Genomic DNA, 21,998 nt, shown 5'->3' with positions numbered 1-21,998 from the left:
GTTCTGTGAATATTTTTAATTACAACAGTCTCAGGAAAATAAGAAATACACACTGAAGAAAGATCATCACTAGAGAGATCCCATGGGCGTGTAATGGGAGGTTGACTGAATCACTGAAAGGTTAAAGCCCCTTAAAGGTAGAAATCTTTGTACTAGCACAAGACACCTTGAGGGTTTAAGCATCACCTCTGATGTAAAGTACATGAGTTCATCTTAAAGCAAACATGCCCTGGGAAAAAGAGCTTATGACTGACTTCTCAGCAAGCACTTGCACATCCCTGAGCAGATTCTCCTCACACTGTTTCAGTCGGGAAACTTTAAGACCAGTGTTAGCGACCAATAGTTTTGCTATTCCTCAGAACTCTTGGTCTGACACTCCTCCCACAGTTGCCACCAAAGATTGCAGTAAGGAAGGATAGGTCCCAGATTTTAAGTATGCTGGCTCACCTGCATATTTCTTTTTCATACATATTTTATTTTGTGTAATGAGATTTCATAGCATGGAATGAATTAGAAGATACAGGTTATGCTGGAAAAGACAACATCAGAAACACAGGACTAAATTAGCTGCAAGGACTATTTGCAGAGGGCACCCAAAACCCTAAATAGATTTACTTTGGCTGCTTGAAACATTCATGCTCTCAAGATGGAATCAGATCAGACTAAGGTGCTATTTCTTCCAAGAAGTTCTTGACATCTCAGAATTAAACTACATTAAAACACCGGAGGAAGGTGTTAATTCTTTTAACATGTAGAACCGTGCAAACTGCAGGCACATAGTGTGCCCAGAGATGAAAACCAAGAGCAGATATATAAATGGTACCACTCATCAGTGAAGCACGTCTCATGTGTCTTCTCAACACCAAGGGACAAATAGCAAGCTTGTTCAAGTCACAAGCACAGCAGCCATTCAGGAGTGCCTTTTCAGTTCCCTAAACATATATCCTACATACTACACTCATGGCTAAAGCACATGGCTAAAGCTGGATGTGGAGTGAGCACACCCTCTCCTCATCTAACACACAATGTTAGTTCCATTGTTCTCTGCTGGCTTTCTGCCCTCTGCATGGTCTAACACTGAATACTTCACAGACCATAGGAAGGTGATTGAGTCACCTCCAACTTAGTGTTGTAAAACAGCTCAAGAATTGTAGCAAGTGTTCAAATGAGTCAGGGGAGTGAAACAAGTACTAACAACAACCTGACATTATTTACAGGAGACCTTGTGATTGTCCCCTCTCTGTCAGTAGCCTGCACAGAAGGAAGCAAGACAAAAAAGGAATAATGCTTAAATATTGAAAGCCTTCAGAAAGATATCCTGAAGTATAATGCTTACTTCAGGCAGGTGAAATCACTGTAATCTTTCCCATAAATATTAGCAGCTAAGAGTTGAAGCTAATGGTCAAGGAAGTGGACTACAAACTTGGCATAAACTCAAGGAACTCACATATCTGACAACCACAAAAGTTCATTGGCTTCATATTCAGCAGGCAATGGTGTAATTAGTTTTTAAGTAACTATACAGATGGAAACAAACAAACAAACACACAAACCACACAGCCCTGTTCACACATGACAGACATTATTCAGGAGGCAAGCACATTCATAAAAAATTAGTCTTGAAAGTTTTGTCTTCATCCTGCAATTTTGGGGAGAATAGAGTTATTCCTAAAGAATGCAACCATCACACCAAATTTAGGAATATCACAATGCAGTATTATTCCAGCTCTGGACTGTGGACTACTGCTGACCTATAAAAATAGCAGGGCCTTGAGACAACTGAGAAAATCATCTAGACCATAGACTTACTTCCACACAGCAAAAAAATATTGTGGGAAAACAATGATCTAAAGAGTAGCTTAATTTTGGTTTCATGGCAAAAGAAAAAAATCATGGCTACGCTAATACAGCTCTTAAGACAATCTTTCAGCTTAAAAGGGTCAAGAAAGGGAGATACAATACCCTCTTTTTTTTTTTTCTGACCCAAGTTGCACATGACAGTGGCACATTTCTACAGTAACTACCTATGTCTATTGATTTTTTTTCAAAACCTTCTGTATCCAGTATGAACACAGTGAAATTTATAACATAATAGACAGCAGATACTGCCTATGGATCAAATAGAGCTGAACAGGCCGATAGGAGATTTCAGCTATTCCTTCCATTGAATAAAGTTAATTTGTGCCTCTGATTTCTTTCAGGTAACCCTAAGATACTATCATCCTTTTAAAGATTCAATTACAGCATATTTAGTATCTGGGCATTGTCCTCTACATTTCCAACACCTTTTCAAGCATTGTATTATTGTAGTAAGCACAGAGAACAAAATAAATAATTAAATCTTCATAGGATTTAAATTCTTATTTCTCAGGTGTATGAAAACGTTCAAAGGTGTTTATATCTCATGAATTCTAAAATAAATTTTCTATTTAGAAACCTCTAGAGGAATTGTTTCCAGTGTCTTTCTTTTTCTAGAGACAGAATCTTTTGTTAAAGAGTTTGCTGGGTATAACATAGAGATTGTGAGGTTAAATCAATTGAGCCCTGGTCAGAGATCATCACTGTAAAAGATTCCTTCTGTCAAGAATTCTAGTTTTTATTCTCAGTAAAATCACCTCGCTTTGAATGAAAACAGGAGTAGTGTTAAATGTTTGCTTTCAGTTGGCTGAAAGCGTTGGCTGCAAGATCCACAATTCTGTCTGTTTTGTGGCTGAATGAGTCTCAAACTTAATGTTCTTCCCAGACTTAATTTACACAATAAAATGTAATTTGCTGTCTTCAGTACTGAAATTTTCTTAATGAGCTGAAGGTCTACCCCATTATACTATGCAGCTTCATACATGATAAATTAAGAGGCACACAAATTTGACTGCACACCCAGGATCCTCTTCCGAGCACAGGAGGGTGCTAGGTGTGTGAAGCTGTACATCCACCTGAATCTTTTCTTGCTTGTCATTTGCAATTTGTTCTACTGAATCTGGAACAGCCTCTTAAGGACAGGCAAAGTGCCATCCCATGAGAGTGGTATGAGCATAAACCGCCAAGAGACTACATAGGAAAATCGAAGTTGCTCAGTGACGGCAGCATTCCAGGCTAGCAATGTCCAAGCAGCTGTGAGGGATGATCTCCCCCGCCTATTTTTAATGGGATGTGTCACTGGGCCTAGGTTAATTTCAGAATCCAAGATACTTTTGCAGATACATGAAGGGAGTTTCTATGACTCTGCTGAATTCTGATCACTCTAATGCAATAGGGGTGTAATGCTGGAGATTTTCAGGTCTTCTGGCACATTCCACAGGGAGCAGTGCTGCACACACAGCAGCTGGACACACAGCAGCTGTGAGGAAGCATGTCACCATGCCACACATAATGCACAACAAGGACATGCTCTCTCCCAGACAACACTAACGGGGAAGCTACAGTTTATGCTTTCCTTGATAAACCCACATTTACACAGAACAGAATACATGAATGTCTTTGTCCCATCATACTCCTGTTGAGATCAGTGGGTATTCTTCCACTAGCTTTGACAGAAATCTGAATGGTTTAACCTTGGTAGACAGCCAGGACAATTACATCCTGTCCTGTAAATTTAGATCAGAAGACCATTTCTACAACTTTCAGATCAGGAGATCTATGTCTCCATTATAATACATCTGACTAACAGGATTTAGGCTTTGTACACAGTTAAGCTCCTTGAGGTTACAACCATTTGATTCCTAATTCAAAAGAAGTAGGTGTGAATGCTCACATATTGCCTTATCATACTGTCATGGCAACGAAATCCTCATAGCTGCAATGTCATTGTTAGTCATGTAGCAAAGGACAAGCCAGTGGATGTTAACTGCCTCCACCCCCTCAAAGGTTAATAGCACAAAAAAGTCCTGTTCCAAAACACTAAAACATCCACTACTGGAACATCTATTCCAGGACCATGGTGATGCAGTTTTATTCATACATGTTGATGTTCTCTTTAATGCACTGTATTTTTCTCTCCTTTGCTAAGCCAATATTCCTATTCAAACCTACCGCTTTTTTAATGGAATATATTTTAAGAAATATGAAAAGAAAGGCTGGCTAAGAGTAAATATGTTACAGGGCACATCAAGATTAATTTGTGAAATAATTTCAGAAAAAAAGTACAGTATTTGCAAACAGATACCAGTCTGGTGTAATATGCTGAATGGTTGTATGAACTGACTTCTACAGGCTACCAAATAAAAATAAATTCAACTAGAACATAGTTTAGAACATGTTTTTAATTGATGATTAATTTTGACATTGCTACAGTATTAACAATCTCTGAAACAAACATCTAAATCTATATACCCCAATAGTCTTTGCAAATAAATAAGTTACTAAAAGGATCATATTGTGTTGTTTTCCTGTCTGTGTAAACTGCAATGATAAAGCATTTCAGAAGAAATAACAGTAATAAGCAGCTGCAGTGCATTTACATTAAGAATCTTTATGTACAATTCTATACATGATACACTTAGATAAATTTTTCTGTACTTACAGTTTTACAAAGCCATAAATTGAGAGGACATTCAAGTACACTCAAGACTGAACACAGAAACGAGAGGTATGAATAAAAAGACAACATGTTTCAGGTGATACAACACGACACAGAAAGTATTGTACATTACAACCACTACCAGTTGCAGGCCTGAACTTGGCAGCAAGTTCCTGTGAGAGGGCTAGAGTTACCCAGCATCCAGGCTCTCTGTAGTTTGTCTCAGTAGAGCCTTAAATTCGCTTGTCAGACTTACTTTTGTGACCTAAGAGTTCACTGGAGAGGTCTTCTCAAGCTGGGAAGTCATAAGGAAGAATCACTTAGGGACATCTGTAGAGCCTTCAAGGTACTCAAGACCCCTAGAATGGCACCAGTGGTGTCCAGTACCAGACACTGAACTGAGAGTACCACCCACTGTGAAGGTGTGCCAGCATGGCAGTAAGTTTAAGGAGCTATCCCTGGAAATAGAAACCTGCCACTTTGGCACCCCTTGCAGAGCATTGTAGGCAGTAACGATACTGCAAGTTGAGCAAGAGAACCCAGAGCTTTGCAGAAACATGAGGTGTTTGGTTTTTAAACAGTCATTGTAACAAACACAGAATGAAGCATTTTAATGGGCTACAGTTAATCATCTAGAAAAACTGTATGTTCAGCATGAATTTAAATTGTAAACTGCTAATAAATAATACAGTATCAGCATATTTTGAAGTATACATTATGAAATAAATTTTAAGAAAAGCTTTCAAACTTTTTGTTCAAAAACACATTTAACCAATCCTTTATGAACAACTGTTGTCAGTTTGCCTGCCTGAAAATTTTGATTTATGCAGCCCTACTGCCTAGTGCAGAACACATTTGTATTAACGTTCCTTACTTATTTTCTTTCTATGGCAGATTAAGCAAGAGCTGAATTCACAAAAACTGTTCATGTAGCAACTACCTTAAATTATAAATTATCATAATGGTTATAATTAATTTTCATTCTAGTTTACTTAGTAATCTTATAAATATCCAAATATCCACTGAAGTAAGCTACTGTGAAGACTGCAAGTACCACACTCAGAGAGTAGCTAGACCTAGATCTAAAATGCACATATTTCCATCTGGATAAGAAAAGGTTCCATCTGGTCACAGAAAAGGTCTCCATGCACCTCCCTGTTAAGTAGCCATTGCAACCTATCCATTAACCTGAACTTGGCTAAATGTTATACTCAATGGGAACTAGAAGCAGGTCACACTGCACCATTTCTCCAAGGCAGTTAATTTTGAACTATGCTGTTGAGAGCAGTGTGGCATACCTACCTTGGCATACCAGTATATAACTCAAGAAATATAGGCTAATAGATAGTAGTAAGACAGCTGAGTGGAGCAGGAAAGCCCTTTCTGTAACACATCCTCTGTGCACAGAGATCCTCCCAGCTGATCTCCTGAGCTACCTAGGCAGAAGGTATGAGAGCACACGGAGCTTGGCGAGAGAAATTACATCTATCGACTACTGTTCACAATGGTCTCAGTGACCCCCTGGCAGCTAATGTAGACGATGCAATATCTCAGCATCATATTTCTTTCTGCTGCCCATGCCCTTGAGGCTAGGGTCTGGCCTCCAAACGTTCTGGGCAGAGCTGTGAAACAAGGTGATTCGCCCAATCTGTCCCAAAATAGCCTTTCACAGTGGGAACAGCGTGTGAGTGTTGGGCAGAACCTCAAGAAATCCAACTGCTTTCAGCTGGAGTTTACACAAAGGATGGCATGTTTCTCTTACTACCAATAGTAGGAAATGTCACCTGACGAGTAGGAATCTCCTTCCACAGTAATGCCTTTTCCTATGTACTGTCATTAAAAAAGCTTCCTAAGGTCGTGTGCTATACAAATTCATTCCAGAAGGCATATATAGCACAAGTAAGAAAACACCATTACAAGAACAATTTGTTAAAGACTCCATGAAAACATTAGACTGTGATGTTTGAGTACATTCCTAATGTTATATAAGCAGGAGGATTTAAATGCTTTAGAAAACTAGGAATATTGCAGAGAGAAAGACAAAAAAGACAGATGTAAAAAAGGAGTTGGAAAGAGAGCACCATATGAAAATCATACTTGACTTTTAATGTCCATTTAACAAATGAATTGTTTCATGATGTTATATTGAAATGTAGGTAGGCTACCTAGGATAAAATCCTAGCCCATCTGAAGTCCATGGTAAGAGGATTTTAACTGTGATTCTCACTATCTTTGAGAAGATATTTTAACAAAATAGCAACTGGAGACATGACAAGAGGAAATGGCCTCAGGCTGGCTGCATCAGGGGAGATTCATGTTGGAAGTCAGGAATAATTGCTTTAACTGAGAGGGTGATCAGGCATTGGAATAGGCTGCCCAGGGAGGTGGTGGTTTCATCAATCCTGGAAGCACTGAAGAAACTACTGGACATTACACTTAGTGAGATGGTCTAGTTGACAATGTGGTGTTCAGTCAAAGGTTGGACTCAATGATCTTTGAGGTCTTTTCCAACCTTAATGATTCTATGATTCTATAAAAAGGTATACATGGAGGCTTCAGCAAAAGGTGTCAGTCAAAAAAGAAGAGGAAGAAAAGAACCTGATGCTTATTTTTTTCTAAGTACACATCACATAAACTAATCTATGTGGCAATGTCTTTGGTATATGAAACACTGAATGTGATACCATAAGTAATTTTTAGCATTACTTTTATTCATTTATCATTTATCAAGACTCTTCTGTAGCTGTAACTCAATTTTTAAATTAATTTGTGCACTGTTGCTTTATGAAAGTGCAAGCAAGATTTTAGCAAACAGTGCTGTATTTTTTCATGTCACATGTACAAAAGGTTATAAAAACAGCTCCTTGATTGATATATGATAATATCCTTAGGCCACAATGAAAACAAATATAATACAGTATTATAGCACAAGTATTCCTTTTATTACAGGAATAGTATCTGTGAGATACATTTATCCAATCAAGGGTTTCAAAATAACATCCTTAAAGCATCAAAATCATTTTCAATTAATTGATAACTATGGTCTTCAGTGAGCTGCCCTGACAATAAAATAAGAGACACGGAACTTAATCTGATCTTAGTTACTCATATTTCATCACACTATTCTGCTTGCTAAGTGAAATAGATTTCTGAAAACTGCCGTGACGTTTCTCAAGGATCAAAAAGCAAGTGAAGTTTATAAAATGGTACTCTAAGAACTCTGGACTAATACAGCTGCTAGTCTGAACAGGTGTGACACAAATATCTTGAGATTCAGTGCTGGAAGTGTAGTTTATATTTTTAATTTTTCATAATTTTAGCTGCATGTAAAACAGACAAGTGGTAAGTTAAATTATAGCACCTTGTGTGAGATTTGTTTTAAAGAGTACAAAGATTACACATTTTTAAATTGCAAGAAATACAACTATTCTATCTCAAGTCCACTATACACCTGTCATTTAAAAGGAAAATTATTTACATGTAATGAAGATATGCATACATATCACAAATTTAAGGCACAAAAAGGAATTTGAAAGTTAGGGATATAGCAAATCCTTGCTTTTTTTGTCAAATTACCTGATACAGCAGAAAAAGGTGTATCTACAAATTTCAACAAAGCTGTATTATCACAGAATCACTGAAGCTAAAAATGGAAAGTGCCTATTCAAATATGCAGTTCAAACTCTTGCCCAATCTAACTGAAAACCTTCCAAGAAATTGCATGCATTGATAAGCACAACTGTGTCAATCCACCACCTAACTGATTTCATTGGTAGGATCTTTCTTTTTGCATTGGCTATTTACTTTGTTTGAAATTCATATAACCATTTCTACTTACACCTTCGATACCTAGAAAGCCTCTTCCTTCACATGTATTTCTCATATAACAAAAAATTATACGTATTAGCAATTCAATCTTTCCAACTTCTTTCTCACTTCAACCAATTTTTTCTCTGACTTTTCAGAAGATTGTCTCAATTCTTCACCTGTGAAGCACTCAAAATACAAGCCTCTACTCCAGAAATTACTTCAGCAATCACAAATATTCTGATTTCTAGCTGCCTGATGTAGCTACTCTGCATATATACTCTTCTTTTGAAACTAGTGATGCCAGAAGGAACTTTGTTGCCTACATTATCAAAGCTTCTTACCACATTACTACACTTCAACCTTCTCTTTCTCTCTCTCTCTATGTATACAAGTTCCTTCAAATGCATCACCTTTCCCCTGAATATCTTAGGCTCTGTCTAATCCTCAGACCTCTCCCACTCAGGTATCATGTAGTGTAATATCATTCGTAACTTTTATTAATATACTGTAGATCCTTCTTCCAGATTACTGAAGACATTAAATAGAATTAGGTCAACACAGTATAAACAATTAATGGGGAGGGAGCAATTAAAACTGCACAATGGGATGATTCAAAGCACAATTTATATTTGAAATAGCATCTTAAAATATATTTCATCCCACTGAGCTAGTCATAAGACGTCAAATATCTCACTATAGCTACAGTTTCTAAATGCAATACTGTAATTTTTCTGCATACACAATTTAAATGTAGAAGAGCAAATAGGCTGACAATCAGTCTTCCTCTGCAAATGAGTCCCATTCCAGCCACTTATCAGAGACAGATCTAAATTTGCACTGGCAATCAAGAATTCAACTCCTTTCTAAAGTCCTTCTGGAATTCTGCAGTGTGATACTGTAATTCAAAGGACACTGAACAGCATCCTAATGGTACTTATAACTGGTAAGGTATTATTTAATGTAAAGCTTAAATAACATTCAAGCCACCTAGTCTATTAAAAACATCATTACCTAATTTATGCTCTGTCTTCCAGAAGACTCAATTTCAGTACAATTTATCAACTCTCCTTCTGTTCTTGATGATGACTACAGGCCATAGCAGAACTTTCAGAATAGAAGGCAGACTAGCCAACTATTCCAATTCTTAAAGCTACTTGTCAGCCTACTGAAAATAAGAAAGCAGTTAGTTTGAAGAAATGGACAATTAAAAATCAAAGTTAAACCCAGGATGAAAAGGTAGGTCTGAAAATATATTAATAATAAAAATAATACAGTCCATGCTATTTTGTGCACAGTTGTTTATTCTTGTTCCATGTTTTAAAAACCTGGACTCAGAAAAATCACAGGAAGCTTTGGTTTTTACCCTCTTTTTTGTTTTCCACTAAAAGCACCATAGTTACACAGCTTGATTCAGTCATCCTTTTCCACAATCACTTCTCCATGAAGCACTCTTCTTCTCTGCCGCAGCATGTGGAAGTAGAGTTGTGGAAATACTTGATCAAAGCATAAAAGAAAGCAAATTAGATAGAAAAATTCAATAGATCACATAATGGAAAAACGTAATTTTGCAGAATGATGAACCTAGTAAAAATTACGGCACACAGTGCTGCAGTTGGTTAAGGTAAATAATAACAAGCCATGAACATTACAGTGAATTACTCAAAAGTCAGATAAGGCCCCATGAATATATAACCTGCGTTCAAGGAACTTTGGTCCAACACTTTGTAGTAACAGGACTTGACCACATTCCAGCAGTGCCTGAAGCCTTCATATCTGCACTAAGGTAAGCACGTTTGAATTAAGACTTTGAGGAGGATACCAATTTACCCTACTTGTTCAAGTCTGAAGACAGCAGATCCCTCTCTCCTGGGCCTCTGTCATCTATTATATTACTGTCCTGCTGACAGTTTTGATCCTTATATTTAATGTATAGAAAACTGGATTTATTCCTAAAGCATTAAGTTATATAAACAGCTGTAAAACTGTTATTAAGTTATGACAACTTAGGACATTTTTTGCTGACATAAATCTCTCTTGTTGGCCTTCGTGATTTCTTGTGACAAAAAATTTCAGTGTGTGTGCATATTGTGAAAGTCCATGTTTAAAGTCAGCTTCCCAAATGAATAACTTTTAAGAATGCAGATCACAGACCCTTTAACTTCAATTTTCCTGCTTTTCAATTTATCTCCCTAATCTGCTGCCATTTCTAGCCTCACTGTATACATTATCCAAAATCATAAATTATATTCTATTATTAATATTATCTACAATATTCTATCTCCCTAGTTTGGTCTAGCCCCTTTCATGGTAGTATCTCTGAATCAGGTTGCCTTTTCCTTGCCTGCACTGCTTAGGTACCAGTGGAAAGAACACTGAAAGACAAAGTGTCCCTACTCTTAGCTCCAGTTAGTCAACTGATCCATGGCTTCTGTTATCCATCAAGTACAAGGACAAACTGATTAAACCAGAGACTGAAGTTGTTCAGAAAGGCTTGTGGGGGGTGTGGGTGATTTCTGTGAAAATGCAATATTGGAGAATACTGCTTCAAGTTCTTCCCAAGCATTCTCAAATGGTGATTTTTCAGAGGTAAATGAATATTAGTAGCGATAAAAACTCTGCAGAATTTGCAAGACCATTTTTAGGCTATTGCTACAAAGTGGCAGAGGCACCAGAAAGTCTCTGAGACACAGTTAGAGACATTTCTGCATTTAAGGAAAGAGGGTTTTTACTTTGTCCAAGTCTTAGAAACGATTTTAGCATTGTCACTGAAATTTTTAGGACAGCTTATGTTCTGTGGCAGATAAAAAGAAAATTTCTGTCTAACCAAACAAAGCACAGCAAAGCTTAGAACAACACAAAGCAGGCTTTTAGAGTAGAAAGCATTCAGCAAATTTTACTACGGGCAGTGTTTGCAGCATTGCTGATGATTATTATGTTAAAATGTTTCTACCATTAAATAATACTTACATGGCACATAGGAGAACATGACAATAATAAGGAAGTAATAGTAGTCAAAGGAGACATTATATTTGTTGGGAAGTCTCAGTGAAAACATTCCTGTTTTCTTCACATAGGGTAAAGCAGCATATATGGTTAGCAGTTCACCTGCAACTCCAGCAGGATACAAAATGATAAAAAAGTTGTATCTGCATTGAAAAATAAAAAAACCTTGTGAGAAACACCCCATGAATGAAAATTTTTCTTGTTATTATTAGTGGCACAGCAATGTATTATAGTAGCTCCTGCACCAAAATCAAGACCACATCCCAACTCGACACAAGTACCAGTTTCAGTCACTTCGGATAGAGCTGCTTAGATTTACAGAGAATGTATTCTTCAGTGCTTTTATTCAAAACCAGTGAAGTATCAGAATGTTTGTATGTCTTCCTAATAAAACAATCTTCAAATCAGTAGTCTCCAAGAACAATTTATTTTTCTCAATGCACTGATCTTGCTCCTGTTGTCACTCACATGATTCAGATCAGGACTGAGTCCCAAATTTGGATGATCCTACATATTTTCATCACAGCACACGTACACTGGGTATGTATTATAATTTGTTTAAAGATAATGAAAACATTGAGAAACATCAGAAGCTTGTTTTACTTGCTGCCACATGGAAAATGCAAATAATGCGACATTTACCACTAATGAAAATTGAAATTAAAAAAAAAAAAGAAAATGACAGTGCCAGAAACGTATAAAATTCATTTTAAAGTGAGAAGAAGATGTTCAAATAAAAGGCAAAGCATTCAATTTAAAGAAATTGTGGTTTGAATGCCACAGGCCACATAGGTGGTGACAAAATAAAACCCCTAATCAATAGGCTTTGTGCTGTCCTCACACACAGTGCACCATGGATATGCAGGTTCTCCTAAGGAACAATTCTCCAGTTCATGTAGGCAACAGTGATGAGAGCTGTCACATGGAGAGAAAGGTACAGGTCCCAAACCAAACGAGATGAGATCCAACACAGCAGCATATGAAAGCCTTCTAGAAGCAAATGGGCTTAGAGGATTTATAGGGCAGAGAACATATTAAGAGAATCACAGAGTCACAGAATGGGTCAGGTTGGAAGGGACCACAGTGGGTCATCTGGTCCAACCTCACTGCTCCAGCAGGGCCATCCTAGAGCATATGGCACAGGATTGCATTCAGACAATTCTGGAATATCTCCACTGAGGTAGACTCCATACCCTCTCTGGGCAACCTGTTCCAGTGCTCAGTCACCTGCACAGCAAAGAAGTTCTCCTCTTATTCAAGTGGAACTCCCTGTGCATAGGATTCTGCCCACTGCCTCTTGTCCTACTGCTTGGCACCACTGAGAAGACTGTAGATTAGGCTAAGTATTACAGGGAACTGATGCCATTATTTACACAGTTTCTCTCTATGCAGTTAAAAAAAAAGGTAGAAATTCTGAATGAAAATTAGGAGCATATTGATTCCTTTAACAACAGACGGACAAATCTTTTACAATTAGAAGCTAAAGATCAGAAATTCCAGTTCTCTTGGAGCACTGAATGTATGCTCAGTTGTGCCGTTTGTTAATCCATAAATCTTGATGGGATATTTTGGACTCTATGAAAAGATAATACATTTTCAAATGTTTTGTTTGTAATATATTTCACCAAATATCTCTGCTGTGAGAATGTTGGTCTTCCCTACTGTCTGTATTAAGGACACCAAATTCTGCCATTCAAGACACACTGACCTGATGGCAAAAAGTGTATCTGTCAATACAGTACTTTCTGAATGCATTTCTCTTTTTGAAGCCTACATAAAAACCTATTAATGACAGCAAACCTGATTATTTTTACGTTTGCCATTTAGTATTTAAACATAACCAAATCCATTACCTTAGGTACCAGCAAAAAGATAACATATTATAAGAATGGACTTAAATATCAGACATATCAAAGAAGTGCATTAGAAGCATCAAACTGCATTATCTATAAAACAAAAAGAAAGGAAAATAACAAAGAAACTCTCTTAAATAAATTTAATTCTTAAATAAAACCTGCACGGAATGTAGGTTATATATTTTCCTTCTAACATTCTAAGTCTGTCTTACAGGTACTTTTCAAATAACGACTATAGAGACTACTCTTCCAGTTAAGTCTCCTGATAATCACGCAGTCTCTGCAGTATATGTGATCAAGTGGCCAACTTTCAGTATGCTTCAAAATTCAAATAGTTTTGATATGGAACACACTCTTTATGTGGGCTAAGTCAGTATTTAAATTCACCACATGGATATAACTTTACAAAAGCTCTGATAAAACAGAACTTCTCATAAAGTAATAATATGCACACAGATTGAGTGACAACAACTCCCACATTTTCAAAGAACTGACATCACAAAGACTAGCAGAGGTGCTTGATTTTAGGCATTGTACTCAAAAGCATCTTAAAGAGTCATACTGTAAGCTAAAAGATGACTCCAAAGATAAAGAAAAAAAAAATAGAATAAGTGAAAGCAGAGTTCAAACTGTGAGACACAGAAAGCAAAGAACAAACCACACCCCAAAAATCTCAGTTAAAATATTTTTAACATTTTTAAACCAAGCAATAGTGATCCCAAGTACAGAAAGCAACCGACTTGCACTTTGCTGACACATAACCAAAGCTCAAACATCTGCTCTCCTGCATGTTAGCTCAGCATGCATGAAATAACATGCACAGAACCATGAGAAACTGAAGTGCAAGACATCTCCACCTGGCCCATTTAATGAAGTATGGCAAATGGTTGAGCAGGTTGAATGTGTAGAAGGAATATCGAGTAATCTCTGTCACAGTCCATACAACCAGAAAAAGAATAACGCTCTCCTCATTCTGGATCTGCAGAAGTATAAAGAACCAATATTTCCTTCATCCTTAAGATTCTTTTCTGTGCAAGCTGCAACAGACTTCTCTTTAAGATATATGGAACAGAACTAACATCTTGTAAAGAAAGAAAATTTTGGCATAAAAGTGATATGCTGAAACCATTACCATGTACAGTTCTATATCATATGTATTTACTAACATACAAACATTTTGCAAACTAAGCAATCTTTATCCATCATGCAGATATCAAAATATAAAACCCTATAATCATGCTTATTCCTCCTCTTTATTCTCTATGTGCATTTTCGCTACACTATCAGTCTCCTTGTTTTATTTGTGGTAGACTTGTTTATTTTCTTACTCCTCAAAGCAGCTACAGAAGATCCTTCCAAAATCAGTTTTTACCCATTTTGCATTTCACTACTCTCCTAGACTTTCTCTTACTTTTTATCTTGCTTCTTCCTCACCTCGTAATGCACATCCTCGTGAAACTTTAGGCAAAAGAAATTGCTTTGTATAATCCACCAACTGGAACTTGGTCACAGAAGACCAAATTAGGCAGACTTCAGGGAGCTGTAAAATAGTTAAGGAGCTGGAAGAGTACTTGGTAGATCACAATCTTTGGGTAAATTCACTCAACAATCCCATTTAAGATTTAAGTTCTGAGTCATTAAACTGCCTCATCAGTAGGTAGCACATCTCTGCTATTTCAAAACATCAGTTCTTTTTCACTCTAAGTGAACAAATAAACAAAAGTCCCCAAATACAAAGAAGGCACCTGGGGATCTACTACCAACACTACCTTCTGAGAAGAATTACACACAAGCAATTTTCTTTTCTTTAAAAGGGGAGGAATTTTGTAATACACTTCCATGCCTGAAGGCTAAAAAGCTCCAGGGAGGTCTGTGAAATAAAATAAAGTAACACAAGTTGTGGTAAAATTACAAAAAAGGGGAATGATTTTTTAAAATAAAATGCAACACAGTGACAAAGCTTAATATATCTTCAAGATGCTGAAAATCCACAACACTGTCAAAAGTAAAGAAGTGTAAGTGCTCATAAAATCATGTCCTCAATGTGTCAGTCAAAGAAGGTGCACTTTTAGTGGAAGGATCAACATCATAAAAGAAATGGAGATATAAAAATAGCACCAAAATCACAAACAAATAGCAACAACTGAAGTGCAAAGACATCCAAACAAATAAGCAAAGCTAAAGACAGAATCAGGCTGTTCTTTGCCTCATGCAATCAGAGACAAACATTGATAACCCAAACTTGGATTCAGTCACAGTGCTAAATCCAAGCAGAAGAGCTTTAAATAAGTATGCAGAGAATTCCTATCTGTTGCCTTGCAAATCTCCAGTCAAGAGGAGAGATCTGGGTCTGGCTATTATCACTAACATGCCTCTCACCACCTAAAGTGACCCTGAACATTCATGCCTGCTAAGCAACAACAGCATGAAATTCAATCAGACATACATTCAGATATATTTTTTCTCGGACACAGCTTGACCTACTGTACTGAAGACAGAGGAAATAAAAGAAATTAGTGGATATGCTAAAGATTTAGTTCACTGCAGATAATAAAAAATAGCAAAATGTAGTGCTATAGTCCATTATCTGTGTAATCACTCAATATAAAAACCTTGTTAATCTTTGAGACATTTTCCCTTAAGGACAAAACTGAAAACACTTCACTTAAAAAAAACAAAACCAAAAAAACAAACCAAACCAACCAAAAAAAGCCCAACAACCACAAAACCCCACTATGTAAAGCCTATTCTGTGTTGAGAAAAGCAACAGTAAAGGAAAAGATGCAGTGTAGAAAACGAGTCCTCTGTGAACTGAAAGGAAGAGGTCTGCTAACTGAGGCAGGTGCTGGGATCCCCCATTTGCAGAAAGGCCTGTGCCATCTGCTGGTGAGACAGTTTAATGGCTCAGCTTTTCAAGTTAAAAAGAAATTCAGGAGCACAAAATCCACCACTTAATTCTTACATGTTCTTCACTGAAACCAAACCAAATGTCCTACCTACTAGCTGTAAGCAGTCTGCTCACCTTATTCTACTAACAAATCACGAGCTTCAAATAGCTACCTACACAAGGCAGATAAACTATCACCATTTATACAGGACCTTTAGTGCCACTGTGGCATGCTGGATGACTTCACATATTTTTAATGAAAAAAATTCAGTACACATGTCATCAAATGTTAATATTACCATAATATTAAAATCTTGGGAAGGTTCTTAAAACAAATTGCAAAATCACAACCATATTTAGCCAGATAAATTCAATTTAAGACATAAATTTACATTTTACTTAGATTACTTCAGTTAGTGCTAGGTAAAGTTTCTGAAAGGGAACTAGCAACACTGAGATAGATTTGTCGGTAAATAATAGCAGTAGTCATTGATCTCATTTAGGCAGACCACAGCCAGCATGATGCCAAAGGCAATGCTCTTTCACAGCTAAGACCCAGACTCACTCTCCTGGGAAGAAGCACATTTTGTAACCCCAACTTCCAAACTCACACTCAAGTATGTAAGCATTCTCTGTAGGACTATCATTAATTTTTAAATGGGTCTTCCTTGTGAAAAGAGAACTGTATTAATAGCTTCTCCTTAAAAACAATCAAAACATAAGTTGCTCACACACATACCTGTTTTATACTATGTGCAATGAACCACACCATGAAGATTCTTGAACTCACTTGGACCCCAGTCACAAGCACAGATGTGCGAACTAGTCCTTAAAAAGAGAAACATGTTATCTCCGTTCCACAATTCATGTTTTAACTAGTTACAGGAGAAACTAAAGCAAAGAACTCACCAACTGCACAGTGGACTACCTGTAAATAAAAATAAGTTAGAGGTTACTGATGTACAGCATGTTACTATCTACACTATAAACATGGCCTTTTGATCTTAATATAAACCTAGGCTTAATTCTGAAACGAAGTGGGTTTTTGTCTCTAAATAACAGCCTTTGAAAGAAATACATGTTAGAGCCCTGGCAACCAATGTGAGTACAGGCTCAGTACCTGAGCTGTGCAAACACATGAAAACATTTATTTTCCTAATGAACTGTATATATTAGACATTTAGATACTTACAAAACATTCTTTTTTCCACTAGTAAGCTTCCCTTCCATTATCTTGCTCAAAGAATTGTGCAGGACAGTGTGGAGGGAGTCATATAAGGGATGTTAAACACATAGCAATTTTAAAGTGTATTTGTTACAGATTAATAACATTATTATTTTTTTGCCAATGACAGCTATGAAGCTTTAGATTTAATGTATTTTCTGGTCAGTAATATTTGGCAAATAGAGTGCTTTTCAGTATTTTGACAGGTTTGAATAGAATTACTTATTGTGAAAGTTTAACAGCATAAAAGCCTATATATAGCTGGCAATTTGATTGTAACAGTTGTTTGAACTACAACATCGTTTGAATGTTGTAGGAAGATTGATGAAAAAAGTTAAAATGTAGATAGGCACTCTTTGTTGCGCCTGGGAAAGAGCTGGAAATGCTCTATAAACCCAACACCTTCATTCCACAGATGTACCATAAACTGAGACCACTAGTGCATAGTTTGCAAAAGTATTAGTTAAAGAATACTTTGCACTACTTGCACAGACCCTGTTGCAATGGATTATATGGGGCATGTGAATCCAGTTGAAATAAGCAGAAGCTGGAAAGGCACAGAAGAATAATAAATCCAGTGTAAGGAATAATAGGGAAGCTGTAATCTGTGGAGATGGTGACGAAATATCTACTATGCTAGAGGGTTATCTACTGGCTGGAATGCCTCTGAGATTTTGCTTTTTGAGTTAAAGACTCTCAAGTCAAAGCAGTTCCCAAGCACTGTTTGATTAAAAGAAATATTAGAATTAAGTTTGAAAAAATGTGCCCATTAGTTTCAGGTAATTACCTTGGCCCCCCCAAACCTTCATTAAATAATAAAGATAATAGGACCTTAAGTACTAATATAATATTCTGATATTAAATTCAGGTTAATAATGTGTTTTGCCTATGATATGCAGCATCCAGTAAAGCAAACTAATGTTTAAAATTTACCTCAAGCAAAGCAAATGTCTGGAAAAATTTAAGCGTCTTTTGAACGCTTCTGAATAAGCCTCTATGTGTTCCTTTCTGAATATAAAACCGCACCATGGCAATACCTAATACCAGCCACCTACAAAAGAAAGAGAATGGATACATTTCAAATTAGAATTCTAAAAATATCCATCCACCGTAAATAATTTAGTAGAATATTTTCTTCACAGAATATCTTTGCTTCTTCACTTGTCGGTTTTCTTAGGAGACCAAAAATATCTTTAGACATAAATGTTATATAATGTTATGTAAACATTACACTCTTATTTCTACTTGGAAAAGTATAGAGAATGACTTGCTTCCTTCACTGAGATCGACTTGAATTGAGGAGACCCCCAAAAACACAAGTCCATTAGACTTTTCACTAGCAGTGACTATGTATTTTTACTATTAAGTCCTCATCCTTCTTTACTATAAATTACTCTTCTTTGAAAACACATGATGAACCTGGCACTGAAGCCAATGTTGGGTCACAGGTTTCTATAAGTAAAGGACCAGAAATTATGTACATCAGTTTTAAATTTTTCATAGCCCCTCAACTCATCAGTTTCAGGACTAACTAGTTATCTGAATGCTTCTGTTTGTGATTGTCCAACTGAAGGTACCATAACAATTAAGTTTATAAAAGTGTTGAGAAGTGACCTTTAAAAACCAGACTCCTACACGCTGGTAGCTTCCAGAGACACTAGAAACTAGGACATTTGAGAGTGCTGGGTAAGTTTCTATATCTTTTTGTTTTTTAAAAAACTGAGTGATGCCAATTAACAATCCTTCCAGTTTAAGAGAAAGAAAGTAACAGTATCTTTTAATCATGCTAGAACTTGATATAAAACTTAAAATGAGATCTGGAATGGAAATTGAGATTAAAATAAATAAACTTCTAAACAGTGGTGGGTTGATCCCCACCACACAGCCCAGCTTCAATACAGTAACCCAAGTCACATGCAATTCCTTTCATATAATTAATCTATGTTTCTATTGTTAAGATTTTCAAAAGAGTGTACTATATTCTTTTTAGAACTTGATATAAAACTTAAAATGAGATCTGGAATGGAAATTGAGATTAAAATAAATAAACTTCTAAACAGTGGTGGGTTGATCCCCACCACACAGCCCAGCTTCAATACAGTAACCCAAGTCACATGCAATTCCTTTCATATAATTAATCTATGTTTCTATTGTTAAGATTTTCAAAAGAGTGTACTATATTCTTTTTAATCATAGAATGGGTTGGAAAGGACCTTAGATCCCCCTTGTTTCTATTGTTAAGATTTTCAAAAGAGTGTACTATATTCTTTTTAATCATAGAATGGGTTGGAAAGGACCTTAGAGATTATCCCCCTTGTTTTATCACTGTGTCTTTACAATGTCCTTGTAAAAAGCCCCTCTCCAGCTCTCTTGTGGGCACCCTTCAGGCACTAACAGGTCACAATAATGTCATCCCAGAGCCTTCTCTTCTCTAGACTGGACAATCCCAACTCTCTCAGGCTTTCAGAGCTACACCACATTCTTAAAACATCATGCTAGCAAAATGAGTCAAAACTTCAGGTTCCAACCTACGAAGATTAAGAAAGTACAAAATTTTTTTTGATATAGACATAGGCACAATCAGAGCTATGGATGGCTATTTTGAGAGGTAAAATTAAGAATCAAAAACGACAATAATTTAAGTTTAACCTCTTGTCTGACCATACTGGGAACAACTACTCAGTCCTTTCTGAGTAACTGCAGCAGAGGGGTCTGAGAGGCAGGTTCAGAGAGCATATAAACATTCAGAGAAATAGTTATATAAACATTTGGATAAATATTTAACACATCTCCTGTTCTTATAATCCTTCCTAAACATAAGATACTGGCTAATACTGGAAACAGGGTACCACAAATATTAGTCTTTGGTCAGATCCATTCTGCTGTAACAGTGTGAGAGTCGCAGGGATAGTGACAGCTCCCTGTTCACCTCGGATGACACGTACCTCAGGATCAGTCCCTCAACAACTCTTACGCACAGTGGCTACTGCTACGCAGTCACTTGGCGTGGCCCATTCCAGCACTTCATGACACCATTTCAAACTCACAGAGAGTTAGGCTTCCCCACATGGTAGGAATGACTCCCCTCCTTGATCCCTTCTACTTTAAGCCCATGAATCTGACCTGCACATGTTGCTTTGATCTCGTAACAAATTTCAAATATGAATGCATTAATTTAAGGCTGTCTTCCAGCACTGTGGAAATGAGGAATTATGGGAATATCACTAGTAATCCTTCACAGAGCCCTGTTTTACAGTGAAGTGGTTGACAAGAGGAAGGTGACAGTGAGTTTACATCCAGCTGGCAGCACGAATGGTGACAGCAACAGCTCAGTCCTAGCCCTAGACTGAGAAGTCATAATACATCTAATCTAACAAGGCATGTTTTGCACCTCATTCTGTAACCAAAGTGTTGCAGAGAGAAGTACTCTTAGACTCCACTCAGAAGCAAAGACTGCACATGTTCTTCTTAAGCAAATTTTTATTTGGACATAAATTTCTGTAGAAGGATTTATTTAGCTATCAGTGGCTTTGACTTTTGATCTCAGGAAAGTACTGCAAATCACCAGGAATTGGAAAACACTTTCTATAATAAAGACAAATATATCTATGTACATGTGTGTGTGTGTATATATATATATATGTATGTATGTATGTATGTATGTATATATATACACATATATGTCATTTCAGTCCTTTACACCTGTGCCAGAAAGAAAGATGAGATGCAATTTTTTTTTTTATTATAATGGTTGTTAATGTGCAGTTATGCATTAGTTTGTTAAAGCTCTAGAAACACTTTGCTGTATTGCACTGTCTGGACAACTGGATGAATATACTGTTCTAGTTCCTTATTTATCCTGTGTAGTACCTCTGTTAAGTATTGTTGTATTTCAAATGTTCATTTTTTTCCCTTAAATTGCACCATAAAATATTTTAAGAATTTGTTCCTATCTCTTTTTATTCTGTTACCACATGATGGATGGTAAATGATCCAATTTTGCATGTCTTAGTCCTTTGATATTAATGGAAGATGGGAAAGAAGGAAGTGGGAGATACTGAAGTAGCAACTAAGGTCAAAACTAATATGGTTCGATAATCTTTTAGAGACACATAAAAGTCAGTGGCAAGAGTCAGTGTTCATTAGCAAATTCACACATGGAGCACAAGACTGGGGATTCAATGAGGTAACATTAACCTGCCAGCTAGAAAAAAAATTACACTGAGTACTTTTCAAAAGGTGCTGCAGCAATACATGAACAGACGTGAACACATGTCCAAGATTCACAGGTGCAAGTGAGAAGAAAGCAGTTATAATCATATTCCTGGCTTTCTCCACCAGCGCTTGAACTCCTGCTTCAACTACAGTGCGTCAGTTTCGCTCTCTGAGATTCAAAGCGCAGAAAGTTCATCCACTGGAAACTAAAGTAAAGCTGTTCTCATGATGAATATCACCCTATAAGTTATAAAATTGTTACTTCTTAGCTTCCTTTTAAGCACGCGGGAATTAATAGGGTGTGGGATTTCCCCCCCAAGAGTTAGTGAATAGGGCAAATTCTCAAGAACTGCAAATATGTGCTTCAAGCATTAGGGACATAAACCTTATGGTCTGCTATTCAAAATAAATATCCACTTTGCTCAAAGCAGGCACGGGGCGCTGACTCGAAGCCGCTGGGCTGCCCGCTCAGCGCTAACGCCCGCG

The 21,998-nt window shown here is 36.8% G+C and overlaps 1 protein-coding gene across 2 annotated transcripts; it reads right to left on the bottom strand.

The window, feature by feature from the left end:
* Window positions 1-9,610: 9,610 nt before the first annotated feature.
* Window positions 9,611-18,343, bottom strand: PTPLA (protein tyrosine phosphatase-like (proline instead of catalytic arginine), member A). Of its 2 annotated transcripts, none has more exons than XM_009073761.1 (6): window positions 18,231-18,343; window positions 16,982-17,000; window positions 16,812-16,894; window positions 14,043-14,164; window positions 11,294-11,472; window positions 9,611-9,819 (listed from the first exon to the last, which is right to left on the bottom strand). In XM_009073761.1, the coding sequence occupies exons 1-6, from the start codon at window positions 18,324-18,326 to the stop codon at window positions 9,737-9,739; spliced, it is 582 nt and encodes a 193-aa protein (XP_009072009.1). In that variant the 5' UTR covers window positions 18,327-18,343; the 3' UTR covers window positions 9,611-9,736. The 2 variants fall into 2 exon arrangements, with proteins under 2 accessions (XP_009072009.1, XP_009072008.1); XM_009073760.1 differs by having other exon boundaries at window positions 9,615-9,819; window positions 16,812-16,900.
* Between the last annotated feature and the right edge of the window lie 3,655 nt (window positions 18,344-21,998).

The sequence above is a fragment of the Acanthisitta chloris genome, unplaced genomic scaffold (assembly GCF_000695815.1).
Source record: "Acanthisitta chloris isolate BGI_N310 unplaced genomic scaffold, ASM69581v1 scaffold644, whole genome shotgun sequence".
Classification (NCBI taxonomy): Eukaryota; Metazoa; Chordata; class Aves; order Passeriformes; family Acanthisittidae; genus Acanthisitta; species Acanthisitta chloris.
The sequence above is the reverse complement of the archived record's forward strand: the minus strand, read 5'-3'. Positions and strand labels throughout refer to the sequence as shown.